The sequence below is a fragment of the Mauremys mutica genome, chromosome 2 (genome assembly GCF_020497125.1).
Source record: "Mauremys mutica isolate MM-2020 ecotype Southern chromosome 2, ASM2049712v1, whole genome shotgun sequence".
Classification (NCBI taxonomy): domain Eukaryota; kingdom Metazoa; phylum Chordata; order Testudines; family Geoemydidae; genus Mauremys; species Mauremys mutica.
In genome coordinates this window covers 176,114,923-176,135,828 of record NC_059073.1, presented here as the reverse complement: position 1 = coordinate 176,135,828, position 20,906 = coordinate 176,114,923, and the positions used below count along the sequence as shown (strand labels likewise).

The following is a 20,906-nucleotide window of genomic DNA, read 5'->3' as shown; positions in this document are numbered from 1 at the left end:
AGTAAACGTCTCTGGTAACACGAAGCAGATCTGTCACTCCCTTTTTATTCATAAATATTTTTCTATTCCACCGACACTTCCACTACGAGCAGACTCTGACTCAGTGTCCCTGGGACTGTTCCCTTTGCATTCTCAGGGCACAGCTAAGGAGAGCGGCGGCAGGCAGCGCTCCCCTAACAGAGCCGGCGGGCCAAGCCGGGCTGGGTAGTTAACAGAGCGGGGCGAGCGCCCCGCGCCCTCACACCCACCGGCCGGGGCCGCACCAGCCGGCGGGGCAGGACGCGGGCTCAGCGCGCGTCAGCAACCGGGGCGGAGCGAGCGGCTCTTCAGCCGCCGCCCAGACACGGACCCAGCCGCGGGCTCAACCGCCCAGGCCAGCGCCACGCTGCGCGCATGCGTGAGGCAAACGGGGCCGGTTTCAGTCGGGTCGGGCCGCCCCAAGCTGTCCCCGGTGGGGAAGGGGCGGGGGCTGGAGGGGCTGGCGCTGCGCGTGCGCGTAGGGCCGGCCAGACTCGTGGGTGAGAGTGAGGCTGAGGGACTGCGCAGCCCGGCTGCAGTTCACAGCCCCGCCCTCCCGCGCTGGCGCCTCGCGGACGCCGTAGCCGCCTCGCGCGGGGTCAGAGGGGCGGCGCGCGAGGGAAATGGCGGCGCCCCTGGGAGTCTGTCACGTTGCCTGTTGCGCGAACCGGGCCGGCGGCGGGGCCGTGGCGTGGGGGCGGGGCGGGCTCCTGGCCTTCGGCACCTGCCGCTCCGTGGCGCTCTACGAGCCCGAGGTGAGGGGCGGGCTGAGGTGACAGTTGACCCTACGGGGCTTCCCCGGGCTGGGGATTTAAAGGGCCCGGACCCCCGGGCCCTTTAAATTGCCGGCAGAGCCCCACTGCCGGAGCTCCGGGGCAGCGGCGGCGGCGATTTAAAGGGCCCGGGGCTCCGCAGCAGCTGGAGCCTGGGGTCCCCTTACAGCACCGCTGGGGCCTGCTGCCGGAGCCCCGGGGTAGCGGTGGTGGCCGGGAGCGCTGGGGCTCAGCTGGCAATTTAAAGGGCTCGGGGCTCCCAGCAGAGGCCGGAGTCCTGGGCCCTTTAAATCTAAGCCGGGGCTCCGGCCACCTCTGCAGCTGGTAGCTCCGGTGGTGAGTTAAAGGGCCTGGGGATTTAACAGCCCTGCCCCCTTCTGGCTGAGGCTCTCCCCCTCCCCCCACCCGCTCCGCTCAGGACTCCAGTGTACTGATAAGTCCTTTAAGACAGTGGTTCTCAAAGCTGATACCCTGTTGGTTCAAGGAAAGCCCCTGGTGGGCTGGGCTGGCTTGATTACCTGTCACGTCTGCAGGTTCAGCCGATCGTGGCTCCCACTGGCTGCAGTTTGCTGCTCCAGGCCAGTGGTAGCTACTGGAAGTGGCGTGGGCAGAGGGATGTGCTGGCCACCCTTCCCACAGCCCCTATTGATCTGGAGCAGCGAACTGGGGCCAGTGGGAGCCGTGATCAATGGAACCCACGGATGCAGCAGGTAAACAAACAGGCCCAGCCTGCCAGGGGCTTTCCCTGAACAAGCGGTGAACTGGTTTTGAGTACCACTCCTTTAAGTTACTTTCACTCCTGGGGGCAGGACAGCTACCTCATTTATCCCCCAGTTAGCGCCGCTGCTGGGCCTGCTGGTCTCGGGAGTTCCACTGCGCACGCCTCAGCCCCGCGACTGCCTCACATACCAGCGGGCGAGACCCCAGTCTGCTCAACCTCTAGCAGTCTGCACGCACTGTGTTGGGCCTAGCCACTTTGTTTGCATTGCAGCCGCGCCCCACAACGACTTGGTTATCAGCTCCTGCTAGCCCTTCTGCTTAATGTGCTGGCCGCGAGCCTCCTCAGCTGCGTGCGCCATGGGGAACCGAGTTCATGCACTCACGCCAGGCTGGCAGCATTTACCCGGCATGGAAACCCACATTTTAACCAGGCCAGCTCTGTATGTGTGGATGGGCTTGGCCCCCAGGGGTGGGGCCACCTGCCGCTGCCCCCGGTGTCTGCCCCCGTGAGAGTAGCCCGTGTAGTGTGAAAACTCTCAGTCTTAAATTTGCTACATGTAGCAGTTACTGATATTAAACTGCTATCTGACCTGCTTTGCTACTGTAACAGCCATAGCAAATTGTAATCAGTATCAGCAAAAAGAACAGGAGTACTTGTGGCACATTCGAGACTAACACATTTATTTCAGCATGAGCTTTCGTGAGCTACAGCTCACTTCTTCGGATGCATCCGAAAGCTCATGCTGAAATAAATTTGTTAGTCTCTAAGGTGCCACAAGTACTCCTGTTCTTTTTGCGGATACAGACTAACACGGCTGCTACTCTGTAATCAGTATCAGTTACTGATATGTAAAGTTGTTCTTATTTCCTGACTTGTCCTAATTTGCTAAAACTTGACAGTGGTATGGGATGGAAGCATAACATCTTCAGCTTCCAAAGAATCCTGCTTGGGGTACATATGTATCAATTACTTCTTAATTGAGTGAGGGCTTTTAAACGTTTATTTTGCAGCTTCATTTACTGTGCTCACACAATATAGCAATTACAATACTAGAAATACAGATGTCCTTGCTAAAACTATTAGTAAGTACTTACACATATCCATTAAAAATATTTGTTATTAAAATATAAATTAAATAGCACAGTGACACATCTGCACAATAACACAGGTAAATGATGAAGTGCTAAGAGTAATTCAGGGAATCCCAGCAGCAAATAAGTTTGTGAACTGCTAAGATACTTTATGCACTCATATAAACTGATAAGGGATTCTTTGTTTGTGAAGGGGTGTACGTAAAATATTTCACTGAACAAGTCTCCTGCAGCACCTCAGTAAGTTACGTCAGACAGAGAGGAGCTGCGGTGACTAGGCATTGGGATGCCTGTGCCTTTAATAACCCAGCGGGAAGCCCATGCTGAGAGGCACTGTCCTGTGGGAGGGGAAATGAAAAAGCCCCTCTGACCAAATTAAAAAGCCCCTTTGCCCCCGCACCCTATTTTTGCAAACACTGGTGTTTCAGTCCACTGGCGTAACCGTTACCCTCTCTGTCCCTGCCTGTGCTAGGGTTTTGCCCTCTGCCACTCTCTGGCAGCGCTTCATCCCTGGGCTTAACCCCAGTTCCTATCCCCCATCCCTGGTTTTGTCCTTAAGCCCCTATCCTAACCCTGCCTCCATGTGCTTGAACCCCCTGGCCAGTCAATTTCCGTCTCGTGCTCACCCCCCGGCCACCCTCCTCCTTCATTTTGCCCCTTTTGCCCCTTTATAACTTCTGTAAAAAGCAGTCCACAGAATCCGATGCCAAGTAAAGGCAGGCTGAAGGACTGTGGCTTCAGCAGATGTTACTGAGTATGCTCAGTTCGTGTGATACACCGTAAGTAGCAAATTAAGACAGAGTGTGGTTTGTCCTCACTCAGCCTCCCTCTGGCTGGGGGTCTGTGTGTCTCCCTCCAGCTCCCTTTTCTCCACTTTGCTTCTGGTGCCCAGGCTGCTAGCTATGTGATTGCCCTGAGTGGTTGAAGGACCCGCCTGCCATTAGAACACTAATGTCAAGAAGGTGTTTGATCTTTTTTTCTATAACTTGTCCCTTCTTGAGCAAGCTCTCCAGCACATCAGGAAGTTGTTAGATAAATGTCCCTTCTTAAAGCTTTGGCAGTGTGGCTCACCTCCCCTTGTTTTTATAAAACATAAATTTCCTCAAAAACAGTTGGGCGACTAAATGTTTTCTTTCTTTTCTCAGAAAAGAAGAGTAGTTGCTACACTGAATGGTCACACTGGTAGAGTTAATTGCGTGCAGTGGATTCACAAGCAAGATGGCTGTAAGTACTAAGCAAGCTGTGTTTACAAATACCACTTTTGTTCTATGCTGGAACAGGATGCTTAGTTTTCATGTGCTCATCTGAGAACTGTTGAATCCAGGATGCTGTCAACTTGCAATCTCATCAATTTAAAAATTTGAATTAAGTAGTTGTTTGTGTGTTAACTGACTCCAAATCCACTTGTGAGTTTTGATTTGATTTTTAATCATGCTTTGCTATTTTACAAAAATGCTGCTCTCTCCTGTTGCTTGGCGAAAGACCCATGCAAATGAGAAATGGTCCTAATTTTGCAAATACTTGAGGTATGGCTTCACTTCAGAGTTAACTTGGGTTATTGGCACCTGGGTTAGCCTACCTTGGGTGTGAATGGCAACTGTGCACTGGTGCTATACTCACTCTAAATTTGTTAAAGCAGTGGGTACTACTGCCTCTCTGCGTAGGTAATCTGCCTTCCCAAGAGGCAGTAGCTAGTGCTGTTTGCACTGAGAGTTATGTCAGCATAGCTACATTTCTCAGGGATGTACGTTTTTCGCACCACTGAGAGATGTAGCTGTGCTGATATAAGTTCCCAGTGTAGACCAGTCCTGAGTTAACTCTTCAGTAAAAACAAGTTTTTAAACTCATGCATAACTTTATTAATTTGAATAATACTGTTGACTTTAATGGGGCTAATAATTTTAATTAAACTACACAGATGTTAAGTGTTTGCACAATTAAAGCCAATAGAGGGAGACAGTGAAAAGGACTTTACAGAAAACACTGATGCAGAACGTAAAACTAGAAATAATGATTTTTTTCGCTAATAATCCGTTATAATCATCTTGGGATAGAGGCTTTGATAAAACCTGCAGAGGGGGGACTTATGATTAGGAAATCTCCTCACAGATATTCTTTACCTCATCTTACTTGGGCAAGGTTTGTTTTTTTTTTCCTGCAGAGAGAAAAAGTCATCCAGAAATCTGGTGGACCCTAGTAGCTGCTAAGATACTTGGAGGATACTCAAAATTAAGACCCCAAGAGCTATGAATAACTCTTGTGTATATTGTGCTGGGCTAGAAGGGGAACAGTGTATCCTACACCAGCCAGCCCCCTGGTGCTCCAATCTGCCTCAACTCCACCCCTCAACTCCTTGTGCAGCCTGTGGACCAGCCAGAAAGTTCTCTGAAGAGTCTGGGATGTGTGCACTGGGGTTGAGGGGGTCGGGGGAAGAGTGACACCATGGTGTCACTGAGGTAGCTGAGCTCCAGTTCCACATACTGAGAGATCTGTGCATGGAGGATCCCTATGTGAATCTCAGGGTCGTGATCTGATCTGAACCTTTAAGTGTGACTGGTAAGGACTGCAGGTAGAAAGTTTCAGAGAGAAATGTGACTTTATTTTGAGCTGATAACAGAGCATATTAAAGGAGATTATTTTTCATCTACTCCTTGCTCGGCAGTTGCTTCCCAGTTGTCTGCGAAGGAAAACAGCTAAACTGCTGTGTGGAAATGTTTCTGTTCTTCACAGTACATAATTGGTGGTTGGTACCTGTGACTGAAGCTCTTCAAATAGGAGAGTGAAGTGTGTATTTTAGGACAGTTCTTCCTCTGTCCCCATGCTTTTTCAGTAGGGAGGAACTTGAATCCAAGTGATGGTAGAGAGTGCTGCAGCATCTTCAAGGGGTACAGACAACTTGAAAATAATATTTATTAGAAAATGTTATATATAGAAGTAATCACTAAGATTACAATTGAAAGATTACAGTAATTTTTCTAATTTTCATTCTGTTTACTTTTAGGATTTGACAATACTTTGTGCATAGTCAGTTTCATTGATTTTTTTTTTTTTTAATGGTCAGTTGCTCTTCTTGTTTTTACCTGTGAGGTATGCATTCCTGTGAGGGGAGGGAATTTCAGTGCTTTTCCTCAGGCCCTTTAAGAGGGCATTTTTGGTGTTATTTTTGTGACAAGTTACTCCCCGTTGCTGAGAAGACCATTATATGCAACAGCAGAGAAGCAGAAAAAATGATTATAAAACTTATTTAAAATGGAATTAAAAAAACAAAGTAGGAAACAATATTTAAGGAGTTCTTCACTGGTAAATGTGAAGTTAGTCATCTTTAAAAATAAATAAAATTCACAATGCTTCAGGGGCCTCATCCAGTACCCACTAAAATCAAAGGGAGTCTGCCCACTGAGTTCAGTGGATATTTAATCATACTCTGTGTTCCATGCCCCGGGGTAGAGTGATGAGTGCATTTGATTTCTTCTCTGAATACTTTTGTTGTTTGTTTTTTTCTTATAAAACATTGGCAAACTGTAAATTTGTTGAAGCAGACTCGACAAATATTTTGAAAATGTAATGCATTACATGGCCCTGCTTCTAGACTGTTCTTGGAGTTTGGAGTTCTGTGTATTATTGTCTTGCAGAAAGCCTGTCAAAGAATCAGTAGGGCCATTGGATGATCGAGGTGCTAAACGAGCACTCAAGGAAGATAAGGCCACTGTGGAGAAGCTAAATGAATTCTTTGCATCAGTTTTCTCTGTAGAAGATGTGAGGGAAATTCCCACACCTGGGTCATTCTTTTTAGGTGATAAATCTGAGGAACTGACCCAGATCGAGAGGTCATTAGTAAGGCTACATGTTAGTCACGGGTATTTTTAGGAAAAGTAATGAACAGATCATGGGCAGTAAACAAAAATTCACGGACTGTGACCTGTCCAGGACTTGTACTATATACCCCTGACTAAATCTTGGGGAGGGGGGCAGCCTGGGGGTACCGCAGGTGCTTGGGGGGGGGGGCGGACCCAGAAGGGTGCTGGGGGGGGCAGGCGGTGGTGCACGGCCTGGGACCCTGCTGGTGCTGGCGGGAGGGGGTGTTCTTTGGAAGCGGCAACATCCCTCAGCTCCTAGGTGGAGATGGAGGCACGGCCACGCAGCTCTAAGCGCTGCCTCCCATCCCCGAGTGCTGGCTTCACAGCTTCCATTGGCTGGTTGGCAGTGCCTGTAGGCAAAGACAGCGCACAGAGCCCCCTGGCCGCACCTCCCGCTAGGAGCTGAAGGATGTCACTGCTTTTGGGGAGCTCCCCCCAAGGTAAGCGGTACCCAGAGCCCTCACCCCCTCCCGTACCCCAGCCCTTAGCCCCCGACCCAAACATCTGCTGCTTGGGGGGAGGGGGCAGAGGGAAGGCGGTGGCCTGAGACTGCCCCAGCAGTGGCTGCTGTGGCTGGTCCAAGGGCTGCCCGAACTGCTGAGGTGGCATGCCCTTGACCGTATTCATATAAAACTTCACAAGCGTTAATGTTTGTGGGTTTTTTTTTCCCCAAATATATTCAATGGTCTGTCTAGTCTTGAACAGCACTTAGCATTCTTAGCTATCACAACTCTTATCTTTTTAGGGAAATTTAATTTTCTGTAATACACATTGAGTAGCTTTGTTTGTTCTGTGACTGAAATAACTCTTATTTTATAGTAGCAATTAAAAGTAGGTGTTCACATAATTTAAAAAATATTTTTTTAGCTGCTGAGACGGAATTAATTTCTGGAGGATCTGATAAACAGCTCATTGTATGGGAAACACAGAATAAGCAGGTAAGCAGAAATGTTCCTATTGTCTTTTTGAACTATCACTTCATCAATTTTAATTTTCAAGCATAGTATCCATCAAATATTTAGTAAATTAAATTACTTCTGTCTGCATTTCTGAACTCTTTATCATGCCTTTTTATCTCACCTAGATTATTGCAACTCTTATATGCCTCTTCCAACTCTCTCTCTGAACTTTTGCATCAGCATAATGTTGCTATCCTCTGTCACATGATTACATTTAATCCTATTTCTAAATATTTCTGCTGCAATTCTTTTAGTGATTCATTTACAAAAAATCCATAGACTTTACATAGCTTGTTTCAAAGCCTTTTATCTCTTGCTGCTCCAAGCTTCATTTTCTAACATCATATAGTATACTTCTTTCCCATAATCTCATCACTCTTAGTGTGAGACCCATTTTTCTATAGTTCTGTGTGTCTGGCACAGCATTCCTGTATCTCTCTTCAGTCTTCTCTAGTTGGATCTGGTGAATCCACAACTGGAATACAGCATTTATGTACAGGGACCTTTATTACCAGAAGAATAGACAAATTGTGAGGAGTGTGGAAAAGATGGTTTGAAGGCTGCAAGGGTTTAAACCTTCTTGAATAAGAAGTTATACCTAACACAGTCCTGATGTGCATTATGGAAATTCAAAAATTCTATTTTAGTCAGAATCAGTCTCCCACTTGGTTGAAAAAAGAGGATTTGAAAAAAGACATTTGCACCCAGTATGAGAAGGGCTGTGATCAAAATGTAGCATGTATTTTGCACAAGAGAATACAGAGGCGCACTAAATTTACAAAAGCAATTGAAGGAAGATTTTGAAGGAGTTTGACAGATTGCAGGCTGACAGACTGTAGACTTTTCCATACTCAGTGGAAGTCTCAATTTAGCTAATTAACCAAAACCTGAAACTAGAACCATAGAAGGATAAAGTACGGTAATAATAATAATCCAAAAAGATGGAGATGCTATAGAACCTTTCTCTTACTTAAATAACATGGCTGATCACAAATACAAATGTAAATGATTGAGCTCAGTACATGAAGAAGAGGCTGAAATGTGACTGATGGACCTTAAGCCAGAGTGTGTTCTTGATATTCTAGCACTTAGAGATTTCTATCCCAAAGCCTGTGTGTCAAGGAGGTTGTCAGAGTTGTTTGCACCACAGTGGTGGGAAACCATGGGACTAAGTTATAGAAGGTGTAATAATTGAATTCAGAACTTAGTCAATTTTCAAAAGACCTACACTATGTTTAGCCAGACCACTGTCAATCAAGCACTTTTAATATATTTGAATTGGTTTTCATGAAACTGTGTAATAGGCTAGATTAAGATAAGGTGCCAGATGTTTCTGTGGGTGGAAAACAAATGCTAGGCCTAACTAGTTACAGGATTGCAAGCTTTTCTTTTCAGTCTGTAGGTATCATGTGATTATGAAATGTATCAGTCACAGTATGTTTTGTGTTTAATTTCATAAATTCTTTATGACTTAAAAAATGTTTTTTGGGGGGAAACAGTTTGATTTGCAGAAAATTGCAGCAATCCTGTATTAAGAAGTTGTTGGACACTAAATACACACTCAGGACAAGTCTACACTGCAGTGTTACATCAATGCAGCTGCACTGATGCAGTGCATCTGGTGAAGATGCTCTATGCCTACGGGAGAGTGCTCTCCAGTCAGCATAATTACTCCACCTCAGCGAGAAGCGGAAGCTATGTTGGTGGGAGAGTGTCTCCCGCCAACATAGCGCCAGTGGGGAGAGTGTGAAACTTGCATTGCTTGGGGGTGTGTGTGTAAGCTTTTTCACACCCTTGAGTGACGTAAATTAGATTGATTTAAGCGGTAGTGTAGCTCTGCCTTCAGCTATACTAATTGTTCCAAGTCTTCTTCAGTAATATACGCCACATTCTTATGAGCCTTTTGGAAAAGAAACTGCAGAACTTATCAAGGAAGTTATCATTAAATAGTTTTTTTCTAATGACCTTGTTATGACCAGGGCTCCGTGCCTGTCACAGAGGTCATGGAAGTCACAGATTCCGTGACTTTCTGTGATCTCTGACACTTCTCAGGGGCCAGTGTAGGTGACCCCTGATTCCCCCTGTCCCTGAAGATTTAGTCACAGATATTTTTAGTACAAGTCGTGGACAGGTCGTGGGCCATGAATTTTTGTTTATTGCCCGTGACCTGTCCATGACTTTTACTAAAAAATACCCATGACTAAATTGTAGCCTTAATTATGACATCTGTAATCTGGCAAGGTTCTCCTTTTAAGAAATACATGAACATATACTGTAATCAAGTTACCTCTTTGTCATTTTTTTCAAGGCTGAATGTACTTAAACCTCGGCAAGCTAGCCCACATAAGTTGTTAGTTTTCATATTTAACCGTTACAGCGCTCTTCTAAACATTTCCAAGAATTTAAATGTCTACATGCCTGAAAGTTTCATGTTTTCTGTTAAGTGATCTATCTTTATTCTTTGTTTAATCTTATGTAACTTTCTGTCATGTTCAGCTTGTGAAATGCATTCATCTTGAAGGCCATACAGAAGCTGTTTGTGCTGTGGATGCTGTGTACCAGACAGATGAGTCAAAAACAGAATTAAATCTACTAATAGCTTCTGCCGCTTCTGACTCTACTGTTAGAATCTGGTCCAAACGAGGTTCAGAAGGTAACTTTCCTTACTGTTAATACTGTAGACACAACAGAATGGCTTAAAGACCAACTCTAAAAATGGATGAATGTACACTTGTTAAAGTACCTCTAGTACACTAAAGTCTCAGAAGAATCTCTGCTAAAGACAGGGTGTAAGCTGGATTCTGTTTCTTCAGAGCAGTCATTCAGTCAGACCTCTTAAAATACATTGAAAGCTAGGGGATTGCACTGGTGTAACTGAAGATCTTATTTGCCCTGCAGAACCTTTGGCATTGATATAAAATAGAACCCACCCTGGGTCCAGGCTGAATTTGCAAGGATGGCAGTTAGAAAAAATACCTCTCTCATATCCGGCAGTGTGAAGTGTTTGGCATCCCCTTTTCCTTGGAGTATGATGGCACACTAATAATTTTGGCAGCATGCAGGGGCTAGGACTGCGCCTTTTTTGGAGTTCTCCAGTGTTCTTTGCCTTTGAGCCTGTAAATGTGTGGGACTCACCCCTGCAGCACCTCCTGCTGGTCGTCTCAGGGAATTAGCTCTTTCCAGCGCAGAGTGCCCTCTGCAGGCCGGTGTCCGGCTGTCCACTGGCCCCTGTGTCTCTCCCAGACTCTGGTGCCCTTTTACCTGAGGTGCTACCCCTCCAAGCAATACCCCACAGATCTGTGTCTCCCCTCCCTGGGGAACCCCCGACCTCTATCCCTGCCTTGCCTCAGCCTATGGGCTACTGCCAGTCACCATCTAGCCCCCTTTCACCGGGGCTGACTGCAGTCTGTATAAGACAGTCATAGGCAAGGGAGATTTTGACCTCATAGACTCAGACTCTAGATCAGAAGGGACCATTATGATAATCTAGTCTGACCTCCTGCACAATGCAGGCCACAGAATCTCACCCACCCACTCCTGTAACAAACCCCTAACCTATGTCTGAGTTACTGAAGTCCTCAAATCATGGTTTAAAGACCTCAAGGTGCAGAGAATCCTCCAGCAAGTGACCCGTGCCCATGCTGCAGAGGAAGGCGAAAAACCTCCAGGGTCTCTGCCAATCTTGCCTGGAGGAAAATTCCGTCCCGACCCCAAATATGGTGATCAGTTAAATCCTGAGCATGTGGGCAAGACTCACCAGCCAGCACCCAGGAAAGAATTCTCTGTAGTAACTCAGATCCCACCGCATCTAACATCCCATCACATACATTGGGCATATTTACCTGTTAATAATGAAAGATGAATTAATTGCCAAAATTAGGCAATCCCATCATACCATCCCCTCCATAAATTTATCAAGCTTAGTCTTGAAGCCAGATATGTCTTTTGCCCCCACACAATATTCCATATGAGGTCTCACCAGTGCCTTGCATAATGGTACTAACATCTCCTTATCTTTACTGGAAATACCTTGCCTGATGCATCCCAAAACCGCATTAGCTTTTTTAACGTCCATATCACATTGGCGGCTCCTAGTCATCCTGTGATCTTCAATACTCCAAGGTCCTTCTCCTCCTCTGTTACTTCCAATTGATGTGTCCCCAGTTTATAACCAAAATTCTTGTTGTTAATCCCTAAATGCAAGACCTTGCACTTTTCACTATTAAATTTCATCCTATTACTATTACTCCAGTTTACAAGGTCATCCAGATCTTCCTGTATGATATCCCGATCCTTCTCTGTGCTAGTAATACCTTCCAGCTTTGTGTCATCCGCAAACTTTATTAGCATATTCCCACTTTTTGTGCCAAGGTCAGTAATAAAAAGATTAAATAAGATTGGTCCTAAAACTGATCCCTGAGGAACTCCACTAGCAACCTCCTTCCAGCCTGACAGTTCACCTTTCAGTATGACCCGTTGTCTCCCCTTTAATCAGTTCCTTATCCACCTTTCAGTTTTCATATTGATCCGCATCTTTTCCAATATAACTAATAATTCCCCATTTGGAACCGTATCAAATGCCTTACTGAAATCGAGGTAAATTAGATCCGCTGCATTTCCTTTGTCTAAAAAAATCTATTACCTTCTCAAAGAAGGAGATCAGGTTGGTTTGGCACGATCTACCTTTTGCAAAACCATGTTGTATTTTGTCCCAATTACCATTGACCTCAATGTCCTTAATTACTTTCTCCTTCAAAATGTTTTCCAAGACCTTGCATACTACAGATGTTAAACTAACAGGCCTATAGTTATTTGGATCACTTTTTTCCCCTTTCTTAAAAATAGGAACTGTGTTAGCAATTCTCCAGTTGTACAGTACAACCCTTGAGTTTACTGATTCATTAAAAATTCTTGCTAATGGGCTTGCAATTTCATGTGCCAGTTCCTTTAATATTCTTAAAATATCTGGGCCCCCCGATTTAGTCCCATTAAGCTGTTCAAGTTTGGCTTCTACCTCGGATGTGGTAATATCTACCTCCATATCCTCATTCCCATTTGTCATCCTACCATTATCCCTAAGCTCCTCATTAGCCTCATTAAAGATTGAGGCAAAGTATTTGTTTAGATATTGGGTCATGCCTAGATTATCCTTAACCTCCATTCCATCCTCAGTGTTTAGCGATCCCACTTCCTCTTTCTTTGTTTTCTTCTTATTTATATGGCAATAGAACCTTTTACTATTGGTTTTACTTCCCTTTGCAAGATCCAACTCTACATGGCTTTTGGCCTTTCTCACTTGATCCCTACATGTTCTGACCTCAATAAGGTAGCTTTCCTTGCTGATCACTCCCATCTTCCACTCCTTGTAGGCTTTCTGCTTTTTCTTAATCACCTCTCTAAGATGCTTGCTCATCCAGCTTGGTCTACAACTCCTGCCTATGAATTTTTCCCCCTTTCTTGGGATGCCCACTTCTGATAGTTTCTGCAACTTTGACTTGAAGTAATTCCAGACCTCCTCCACCGTTAGATCCACAAGTTCTTCAGTCCAATCCACTTCCCTAACTAATTTTCTTAATTCTTTAAAGTTAGCCCTTTTGAAATCAAAAACCCTAGTCCCAGATCTATTTTTGTTTATCCTTCCATCTAGTTTGAACTGAATTAGCTCATGATCACTCGAACCAAGGTTGTCCCCTACAACCATTTCTTCTATGAGGGCCTCACTACTCACCAAAACCAAATCTAAAATGGCATCCCCTCTTGTTGGTTCTTCAACTACTTGGTGAAGGAATCCATCAGCTATTGCATCCAGAAAGATTTGAGCCCTATTATTATTACTAACACTTGTCCTCCAGTCTATATCTGGGAAGTTAAAGTCTCCCGTGATCACACAATTCCCATTAATGTTTTTAATGAAGTAAACACTAAAGAGGTCTCTATCCATATCCAAATCAGATCCCGGCGGTCTGTAGCACACCCCAAGCACTGTCTCAGGGGAGGCTCTAGTAGCTTTCTTCCCCAATTTTTTTACCCAGATAGACTCTACCTTATCCATTCCATCACTTCTTATTTCTTTACAGTCTACCTCATCATTGACATACAGTGCTACTCCACCACCTTTGCCTTTATTTCTGTCTTTCCTAAACAGCACATAGCTTTCAATACCTGTACTCCAGTCATGACTACTATTCCACCATGTTTCTGTTATCCCTATAATAGCTGGTTTCACTTCCTGCACCAGTAACTCTAGTTCCTCCATTTTGTTACCTAGGCTCCTCGAATTGATGTACAAACATCTTAATTTTTGCTGTTTGGCTTCACTCACATTCTTTACCCAATTAGGCCAGATGTTCTACTGCCAGTATCACCTATTAGACCGGTATCTACACTACCCTTCCTCCTTATGTCCATTCTCCTACCCATGGCTGTATCCTTTCTTACATTGTTTTCTTCCCTCTCAATGTTAAAATCTGGTGTGGGGATTACCTGGACATTTCCCCCAAATTCCTAGTTTAAAGCTCTCTTAATCAGTTGTGCCGGCCTCCATCCTAGAAGTCTATTTCCCTCCCTACTCAGATGAAGTCCATCCCAAGAGAACATTCCTCTGTCCATGAATGCTTCCCAGCGGCCATACATCCCAAAGCCTTCTTTATAGCACCACTGCCTGAGCCATCTGTTGATCACGATAATCTTGTCACACTTTTGTTGCCCTTCTCTAGGAACAGGCAGAATCCCATTGAAGATCACCTGAGCCTCAATTTCCTTAAGCATCATCCCCAGTCTGGCATAGTCTCCCTTGATATGTTCCAGTGAGAATCTAGCCGTATCATTTGTTCACACATGAAGGACAATCAGCGGATTCTTTCCCCTTCCCATTAGGATCCTTTTCAGCCTCAGGTCCACATCCCATATATTAGCACCCGGCAGACAGCACACCCTTTGGATCAGCTCTGGTTAGAGGCCTGTCTTTTCTTCTCAGTAAGGAGTCCCCAATCACATAGACCTGCCTTTTCCTGGTGACGGTGCGATTCTCTGGTCTATCCCCTGTTCCCTCTGGCTGCAAGTCCTCTTGATTTCTATTGTCCCTTGCAGTCCTCCACAACCCATCCCATCCCATATCCTCCTGGGGCTCATGTTTGATGTTGTTGTCTCCATTGACTCTTCCCCTCTTCCTATAGCTGCTCTTCTATTCCTGAAGGTGAGCGACCACCTGCTGTGCCCCTTCTTCATTTTCTAACTCCGCAAACCTGTTCCTGAGCTCTATTTCTCCTTCACTGACCCGTCTTTTCCTCTGCCTGGTTCTCTTAGTCACATGCTTCCACCATCCACTTTCCTCACCCAGCAGTCTCCCCTCAGAATTCTTTGGTCCTGCTTCCATCTGCAAGTCTGAGCTTTTCCCTTCAGCCTCCTCATGTCTCTGCTCCATCATTTGCTCAAAACCTGTTCTAAACTCAACCAGAGTTTCCACCTGCATCTCCAGTCCTCGGATCTTTTCTTCCATTAGCTCTATCAGGCGGCACTTCATGCAGACGAAACTCTTTTCTGGTACCCCCTCCAGGATCGTGTACATGCCGCAGCTTCCACATCCAGTCATCCTCATTGTGATTTCCACTGCTGCCTCTGTATCGGTCATAGCCTTCCCACCTAAACCCTGTTAGTCCAGGAAACACAAATCAAAGCAAACCATCAGCACCTACAGCAAAACAAACCCCCAACAGGCTCCGGGACACCGGCAGAACACCATCCACTCCCTTCACTGGCCTGTCTATTCCTCTGCCTAGCTCTCTTAGTCTCCCCCGCAAACTCCCACTGAAACTCCCCTGTTTACAGCTCTGTTTGCTGGCTCCTGTGCCGCTGCTGCCTTTCTCTGCAACCCAGTACTTCCAGGGGCCTTGGACCAGGCCCTGCAGCCTGGGGAGTTGCCAGCCTGGAGCTCCCCTGTTCCTCTGGCTCTCCCCAGCCCTGTTTCACTTCCAGTACCCTTTCTGCAGGCAGCCAGGCCCTGCTCTCTCCCAGCCTGGAGAGAGCCTTCTCTTGGGCCTCTGGCTCACAGTCTTTTTATACAGGCCAGCTGTGGCCTGATTGGGGTGTGGCCCAGCTGTGGCCGCTTCCCCAATCAGCCCAGCTTAGCAGCTCTCAGCCACAACCTTCTCCCAGGGCTGACTTTAACTCTTTTTCTGCTGGAGTGGGGGAGCCGCCCCACTACAGAGTCCATGCAGGAGACAGAACGAGGGTCTCTGCTTCTGGCAGGGCTTTGGGGATTCTTTTCAAGCCTCAAAAGAAAAATGAGGTAAAAGCAATTTTTGACTTGAAACAAAACAAGCAACCCCCCATCTCCTCAAAACAAAGAAACAAACAAAAAACCCAGAGATTCCTGGGCTCCTTTTAACCAGGGATTCTAGGAGTCATCTCTTCATGAACTGCTCCTTCCAAACAGGGAATCTCTTGTACCTAGGCAATGCCCAAGCAGAGCAGGAAGCACCTTTCTGCTTCTCCACACTGCAGCTGGGGCCACATGGACCAGAAGGCCTGAGGTGCAGGATCTCCTTGGACAGAGCAGAGAAGGACCAGGAGGCACAGAGAAAGCTAGGTGTTTGTTCTGTCCTCCCGAGCCTTCAGAAGGAGGAAGGTAGCATTCTGGGCCAGCTCAAAGACAAGGTCTGCATCGATCTGCTTGATTGGTTGGTTGTCCTCTCCTCTGCATTGGGTTGCTTACCTTAGGATGGGTAGCCCGATTTTACAGACAGCGTAGCAGACTAATGTAGCTAAATGTGTGATATTTTGGTTTTCCATATTAGAGATCTATGTTCTATTCCCAGCGTATGTAACCTTTCAGTGACACCTTGCTTAATAATAATGATTGTGAAGGGTACAGAATTGTTAGCACCAATTGGTAGAAGAGTGAGTCTAGAACTTGTAATTTCCTGGTTCCCAGTTGTGGGGTTTTGTTTTGTTTTATTATATAGACCTTAGCGGTCCCAGTCGTAGATCAGGGCCCCATTGTAATAAGCACTGTGTGCATACCGAGCAAAAAGTCAATCTCTGCCCTAAGAACTTAGTCTTAATAGGCTAATCAAATAATAATAGACAACATAGAAGCAAAATGTTGAGGTACAAAACTTGATGGTTATTTGATAGTTGTTTCTAGTTCTCTCAAACTAGTCACCTCCTCCACACCCCATGTACATCCGCCCCAGGCAACCTACACCACTATTTCTCATCCAAAGAGATCTCACTTTAACCTGACCACGTCAGAGAAATAACTTCTTTCCTAGATCAAACGAGCAGGGAACTGCCTAAGCAGAACTACCCACCCCAGAAAACAAATCCCCCATCTTCCTGCACAAACATTATAATTCTCTACATGTCTCTTCCCCCACATTGCCACACTCTAGCAGCAGCAGGGCTGAGCATCTCTTCCTAATCCTGCCCCTGAGATATGGGGGAGCTCTTCCCTTAGGGTGTTGCCTTTAGTTTAGGGTGCTGAGCCATTTGGGCCACTGCTGGGTCTGTAGGGTGGTTGGGGAAAAGTGTGGCTCATCTCTCTCTCCCTCCTGCCGCTGCAGCTGCTCTGGTAGAGGACAGGCTGAGTTTCTGCCCCAATGCAGTGAATGCATGCTGCAGTGATGGGGCCCATCCAGAGAGGGATTTAGAACATGCAGTGCTATTGTCATGCTGCCAAAATTAAACTGTACAATATAAGATGCTCTGGGAAATAACTTTTAATAGCTTATAACTCAGATTTCAATGGATTTTACTGGGGCCAGCAAAAGGCACTTCCCTAATTCCATGGAGGTCCCCTGCCAAAATCAAATGTTTTCTCTGACCAATGGAGGTAACAGGTTCTCAGTGGGGTGCATGATTTTTTTTTGTAATGGAAAGTGTTAAGCAACCAAAACATAAGTGTGCTGTCCCCTCCCCCTACAGCGTTAATTTGGTAGAGTGAGTTCAGCATTCTTTACTCTCAATTTTCAGCTAACTGCCTTCAGACCCTGGAATTTGGAAATGGATTTGTTATGGATGTCTGCTTATCCTTCTTGCCTGGCAGTGATGGTAAGTATATCTACATATCCTGAACGCTTAGTCCAGGAGAAATGACACATTTTTAAAAACAGTGGTTAATGTGCCTTGAAAATCAGTGTTTTCATTTAGCTAATTTTTGGTGCACACAGTATATGAATAATCATATCTAAATTGACAAGAAACCACCCCGAGCTTCACGTCTGAATAGATTTAATTTGGAGGTTAGTAGTTAGAACAAAGTTGCTTTGTTGTAGTGCTTCCAAAACAGTCTTGATAGAGCATATATTATATGTCAATTTAGTTGCATTGTGAGGCAGAAGTCAGTTATAGATTCATAAAGTTAGGTCAAGATATAAGCCCCCCAGCCCCCCCGCAATGATAGGATGGAGTTAAGCTCCTTTGGAAAGGAGGAACCATACCTGCAGCACCCTGAAGCAATTGTATAAATGTCATAGATTTTTTCTTTTTTTTTTTTTTTTAAAGACCAAAATGACCATTTAAATCATTTAACCTCCTGCATAACACAGGCCATAGAACTTCACCCAATACTTTGTGTTAAGTTCTATTATTATTACTAACTATTATCTGATATTTGTGTTATAGTAGCTTCTAGAAGTCTCATTGTGCTAGGCACTGTATACAGAGTCTGAGACAGTCTTGGCCTCAACGTTTATAGTCTAAGTAGACAAGACAGAAAAAGAATGTGTGGCAGAGATATAACACAAACAGTGAACAGTATGATGGTCTGCAAATATCATGTGAGTTCATGAATTTTTGGGGGGTGGGCTTTGTTGGGAGTAGATTAGCTAAACAGCTGTAGGAAGGGATAAGGGACGTTGCAGGGAGTGGGGTAAGGCAATCAGAAGGGAAGATGAGGAGGGCAAGGGGATAGCGTAAGGGAGAAGTGGAACAAGAGCAGGGCTATATGAGTGTGGGGTGCAGTGAGATGAAGAGGGCGGGAGGGAATTGAATTAAACTGCAAAATTAATGCAAAGGAGAGAGTGTCCAGAATAAAAATTGTAGGAAGCAGGTGTAGGAAACAGCACTGACAACATCATCAGTGTCTGATGGTCCCTGCTGCAGCTGCTTGGCTCTGCCTCTGCCGGCTGAGTCTCTTGGTGGGTCCTTTCATGAGTTTGTCTATCCCAAGATCATATGAATTGGAGGAGGGAGGAGGCTGAATGGAGCCTAGTGTCCGTGGAGTAGGTTTTTCCCCGTGCACAGTTGTATGCCCAGTGATACTGGGGGTAGAATATGTGATGAGCAGGACATGGGTGGTCTGGCCTAGCAAGTAGAACCAGGAATCAGGCTTAGTGGTTGGAGACAGGAGTCAAGCCAAGGGTCATAATTGAAGTCAGGAGACAAGCCAGGGGTCAGCCTCAGAGGCAGGGATCAGAGCCAGAGTTGGGAGTCAGGAGTTGGAGCAAGCCGAGATGCAGGTCTATTGATAAGTGAGTTTTTGCCAGACAGGATGCTATCAAACTGTTTGCTTTTACATCATCTAGGCTCTTCCCTTTCTCTGGAGGTGATAGGAATATCAGGACAGGATTGTATTCCTAACAGCCCCATAGCACCTTATTTTAATGTAACTAGTTTGGAATGTGAGGATGTGACCTTTCACTTCCTAGTTTATGGCTGCCTCTGCTGCTTAGCTGAATGCCTTAGCCTAAGAACAGGGCTCAGACTGTCACAGTAAGAAAAGGCCCTTAGACAGACAGACAGTGGTTTTGATTCTTTCTTTTATACCTCTATAACTACCTTAGTAATAAGAATACACCTAAATTCTTAAAGTATAGGCCTTTGCAGACAGGCCTGAATATCTATATCCTAACACCGGGTAATAGCATGGAGGCATTGGCCATCCTGCAGACCTGGGTTCCAGTCCTATCCCTGCAGAACCTCACATCGCACCCCCTTCAGGGGTGCCCATATGGCATTGTTGGACCAGGGTGTTTTTATGAAAGGTCAGGTGCATGGACGTGGTCAGGTGGTTCCCAGGACCATTCTTTAGGGCCATAGTCTTTCCAGTCGATGAGATACCATAGTGTGCCCCAATTTATCTTGGAGTCAAGCACTTTGTGGACTACATACTCTTTGTAGTCCGGGACATGTACCGGTGCAGGAGAAGGTTGGGTTTAGTGGAGAATGGATCTCCATGTAGGGTTTCAGGAGCGACATGTGGAAGACAGGGTGTAACTCGAGGAATCTAGACAGGCAGAGTTTGAAGGTAACTGATTTGTTACCTGATTTGGTATGGCCTGAGGAACTGGTGGTCCAGTTTGCAGGATGGCCTGTCCGTGCAGAGTTGTTCTGTGGAAAGCTGTGCCCCTTGGCATACTGAAAAAGTTGGCCATTGACAGTCTGATATCACTGTAGGCTTTCTTTGCTTCCTCAAGGGAGCCTCTTACCACTTCTTCGACCTGGTAAATCTGTTGAATCCAGTCAGTGACTGCTGGGTTTGGGGAAGGTGTAGGTAATGCTGGGTGAATCTGAGGGTGAAAACATGTTGTACATGTGAATTCCGCATAGGACAGGAGTGCGGACCTGTAGCTCTGGTGATAATTGACAAAGCATTGTAAGTAGTGTACTAATATTTGGTTTACCCTCTCTGATTGGCCAGCTGTCTGTGGGTGGTACACTAAAGACATGTAAGTGTGGGCTCCAAGTAGCTGTAGGGCCTTGCATTGGGAGTGTGATATGAACTGTGGGCCTTGATCTGAAATAACCTGGTCCAAGAGCCCCTGGAGGTGGATGATATATTTCACGAGGAGCTGAGCTGTTTCTTTGCAGAAAGGTAGGTGAATGCAGAGGATGAAATGTGCCATTTTGGTAAATTGGTTCACAACAGTTGTGATTACCGTGTGGCCACTGGACTCAGGGAGTTGGACAATGAAATCCAGGGCAATCATAGAATATCAGGGTTGGAAGGGACCTCAGGAAGTCATCTAGTCCAACCCCCTCCTCAAAGCAGGATCAGTCCCCAACTAACGATGGCTCCCCAGGGCCTGGGCAGGAGAATCCTCAAGAGTTTGTGCCTTGGTATGTTGATACTTGCATACAAGTCACGGGAGTTGACTTAAGCCTGTATCACAGCTTGCGTTCGGCATTACCAGAAGAAACAGGAGGGTTGGTGATAAGTTATAAGGTGACTGAAATACCCTGCTACAGGAGTGTTGGTGTCCCAAATGCATCACCTCTGTTGTGGGAAGCTCCTGAGGGACATGTGTGTCCAGTCACATATATTATCTCACCCCATGTGTCATGATGTCCCTTGTCCTTAGCTCTATGGGAAAGATCACCTTCCTTGAAGCAGAATGGATTAGGGTTAGATCTTGGTGAATGGCAGCATTCAGTAAATTGTGAGGCTTGAGAATGGAAGGCAGCTTCTGGCTAGGCATGTCTTGGACTACATAATAATTATGCCTTTTGGAATAGTTCATTGACCTTACCATTTTTGGCCTCTGGGC

General features: G+C 45.8%; 1 protein-coding gene across 2 annotated transcripts in view; it reads left to right on the top strand.

Annotated features, from left to right (window-relative positions):
- The first annotated feature begins 541 nt into the window (after positions 1-541).
- ELP2 (elongator acetyltransferase complex subunit 2) overlaps positions 542-20,906 on the top strand; it is a 101,034-nt gene continuing 80,669 nt past the window's right edge. Inside the window, exons 1-5 of one of the 2 annotated variants that reach the window (XM_045007278.1) lie at positions 542-773; positions 3,749-3,827; positions 7,328-7,398; positions 9,916-10,072; positions 17,392-17,469. In XM_045007278.1, the coding sequence (XP_044863213.1) occupies positions 642-773; positions 3,749-3,827; positions 7,328-7,398; positions 9,916-10,072; positions 17,392-17,469 (517 nt within the window). In that variant the 5' untranslated portion in view covers positions 542-641. The remainder of the gene's footprint in view (positions 774-3,748; positions 3,828-7,327; positions 7,399-9,915; positions 10,073-17,391; positions 17,470-20,906) is intronic. The other variant, XM_045007279.1, reaches the window with a different exon arrangement.